This window comes from Meleagris gallopavo, chromosome 3, assembly GCF_000146605.3.
Source record: "Meleagris gallopavo isolate NT-WF06-2002-E0010 breed Aviagen turkey brand Nicholas breeding stock chromosome 3, Turkey_5.1, whole genome shotgun sequence".
Classification (NCBI taxonomy): Eukaryota; Metazoa; Chordata; class Aves; order Galliformes; family Phasianidae; genus Meleagris; species Meleagris gallopavo.
This window is the reverse complement of record NC_015013.2, coordinates 52,879,201-52,881,682: the sequence shown is the minus strand read 5'-3', so window position 1 is coordinate 52,881,682 and position 2,482 is coordinate 52,879,201. Positions and strand designations below refer to the sequence as shown.

The 2,482-nt window shown below is 43.2% G+C and overlaps 1 protein-coding gene across 1 annotated transcript in view; it reads right to left on the bottom strand.

Annotated features, from left to right (window-relative positions):
- MCM4 (minichromosome maintenance complex component 4) overlaps nt 1-585 on the bottom strand; it is a 12,652-nt gene extending 12,067 nt beyond the window's left edge. Inside the window, exon 1 of the mRNA XM_019614343.2 lies at nt 574-585. Within this exon, the coding sequence (XP_019469888.2) occupies nt 574-585 (12 nt within the window). The remainder of the gene's footprint in view (nt 1-573) is intronic.
- Between the last annotated feature and the right edge of the window lie 1,897 nt (nt 586-2,482).

Here is a 2,482-nt window from a genome sequence, read left to right as displayed (position 1 = left end):
CTATGAAGACAGGCTGAGGGAGCTGGGCTTGTTCAGCCTGGAGAAGAGGCCATGAGGTAACTTCATTGCAGCCTTCCAGTATTTAAAACGGGATTACAAACAGGAGGGGAATCAGCTTTTTACAAGGGTTGACAGTCACAGGACAAGGGGAAAATGGTTTTATGTTGAAGGAGGGAAGGTTTTGATTGCATGTCAGAGGGAAGTTCTTTACAGAGAGAGTGGTGAGGTGTTGCAACAGCCTGCCCAGAGAGGTTCTGGATGCTCCATCCCTGGAGGTATTCAAGGCCAGGTTGGATGGGGCCCAGAGCAGCCTGGTCTAGTACCACACCTGGAGGCTGATGGCCCTGCCTGTGACAGGGGGTTGGAACTTGGAAGGGATCCCGAGGATCATCAACTCAAGACATTCTATGATTCCACTGGAAAAAATAAGGTCCACTATAGAACTAACATAAAAACTGAGTACACAAAGTTCTTAACAAGAAGTATATACTACATAGCTTGAAAAAGGTGAAGGTGAAAGAAAACTGGTTTTCATATGTTACTTAGTCACTGAGATTTCAGGTTTGACACTACCCTACTCTGCATCACCAATGGTCTGTCCAAAGAATTAAGACCAAAACTGTTTAATTAATACCTACATGGAACAGCAGAGATAAACACACCCTTCAGCAACTATTTAAGTAGCTTCCGTTGCATAACTACGGTTTCTTTTAAATTATGTTTAGAAAATATTCTAAACATTTTTCATCAAAACAGGCTAGCAAGCAAGCATCTCCTAAAAGTTACATAAATACCCAATTTCTCCAAATTCCCAGAAAAAGGCATAAGGTATAGTAGAAGGACAGAGTAAGGAAATTAAGTCGCTCATGTATGGCCTCACCTTCCTTCTGTCTTTGATATTACTGCTACATCTGCTACATAATTAGCTATTTTAGGTTGTTAACTGAGCATAAAATTATACATTTTGGTTAGTTTCCTGAAAGCTTGACAAAATGACCCAGCTCACAAGGACCTCAGTTAAGCAGCAGCAAACATTCAGATGTAGAACTACACTTTAATGGAGCTCAGCTACTCTAGAAAGTTATTTTCCCAGGTAAGACTGCACATACAATTACCTGAAAGTACTAGCACCATAGGAATCAAGGAGCAGATAATTTATCTGTTCTTCAGTAGAGATCCTTTTAAAAAGCTTCTCTGAAATTCATATCTTCATTCCTCTGGTCCCATCTTGACCTGACAAACTTACAGCAGATCAATGTTTTGCAGCATGTGACTTCCAAGGCCAGGCTGGAACAGTCTCTGAGCAATCTGATCTATCTGCAGGTGTTCCTGTTCATTTGCAGGGGAGTTGGACCAGATGACCTTTAAAGGTTCCTTCCAACTCTTAAGAATTCTATGACTCTACGAATGAAGAGTTTTTGATGGGCACATAGAGCCTCACAAAGCAAAGCCTAGTGCCTTACACCTTCTTTTCCCAAATAAAATTCTGTACTTGATTACACTTCTCTAATCTTTATCATAGAATCATAGAACAGCCTGGGTTGAAAAGAACCACAATGATCACCTAGTTTCAACCTCCCTGCTATGTGCAGGGTCAACAACCACCAGACCAGGCTGCCCAGAGCCACATCCAGCCTGGCCTTGAATGCCTCCAGGGATGGGGCATCCACAACCTCTTCGGGCAAGCTGTACCAGTGTGTCACCACCTTCTGTGTGAAAAACTTCCTCCTAATATCTAACTTAAATCTCCCCGTCTCATTTTATGACCATTCCCCCTTGTCCTATCACTATCCATCCTTGTAAACAGCCGTTCCCCTTTATCATTATCCTTCTTACAATCATTATCATATGCTTTTCCAGTGCCTTAAATCCATTTCTCAGAAGCCCCGCCCTGATCACAAAACTCCTGAGTTGCAGATTCTCTCTGGAAGAAGAGCATATAATCAACCAAATGGGCCTTAATATTTTTTCTGCTCACCTGCTGTTGCCTTCCCTTGCAGCTGAGCTCAGCTGCTCACTGCCAGCAGAGGTCCCCCCTCCCACTCTTGTACTGATTGGACTTCTCAATTAGCTGCACTGGCACACTCATTTAGCAAAAAGCTATTCTTCCTGTAATAAAACCAAATCCACCCAGTTAATCAACTGAATTGACTCAGGAAGGAAAATAACAGGTGCCTTCCTTCGCAAAGCCATGGGTGCAGGGATGAACAGAGTGGCAAATCAAGCTTCACATACAAGACCACAGGAAATGACAGGTTTCTAGAAAGTAACCCCTCGGGACTGTCGTGTTTATTTCATCTTTCTTCACTCAGCTGTCTGTGCTCACTGGTTCTCTCCACTACCCACAGCAAGCGACAGGCTCCCCGCACCAACCTCCCGTCAGTGCTACAAGCAGGCAGCAAACACTGCAGTTAAATAAGCGTCAAAATGTCTACTGGGAAAATGTACAAAAAACCATTACCACCTACTGAGATTCCAACTC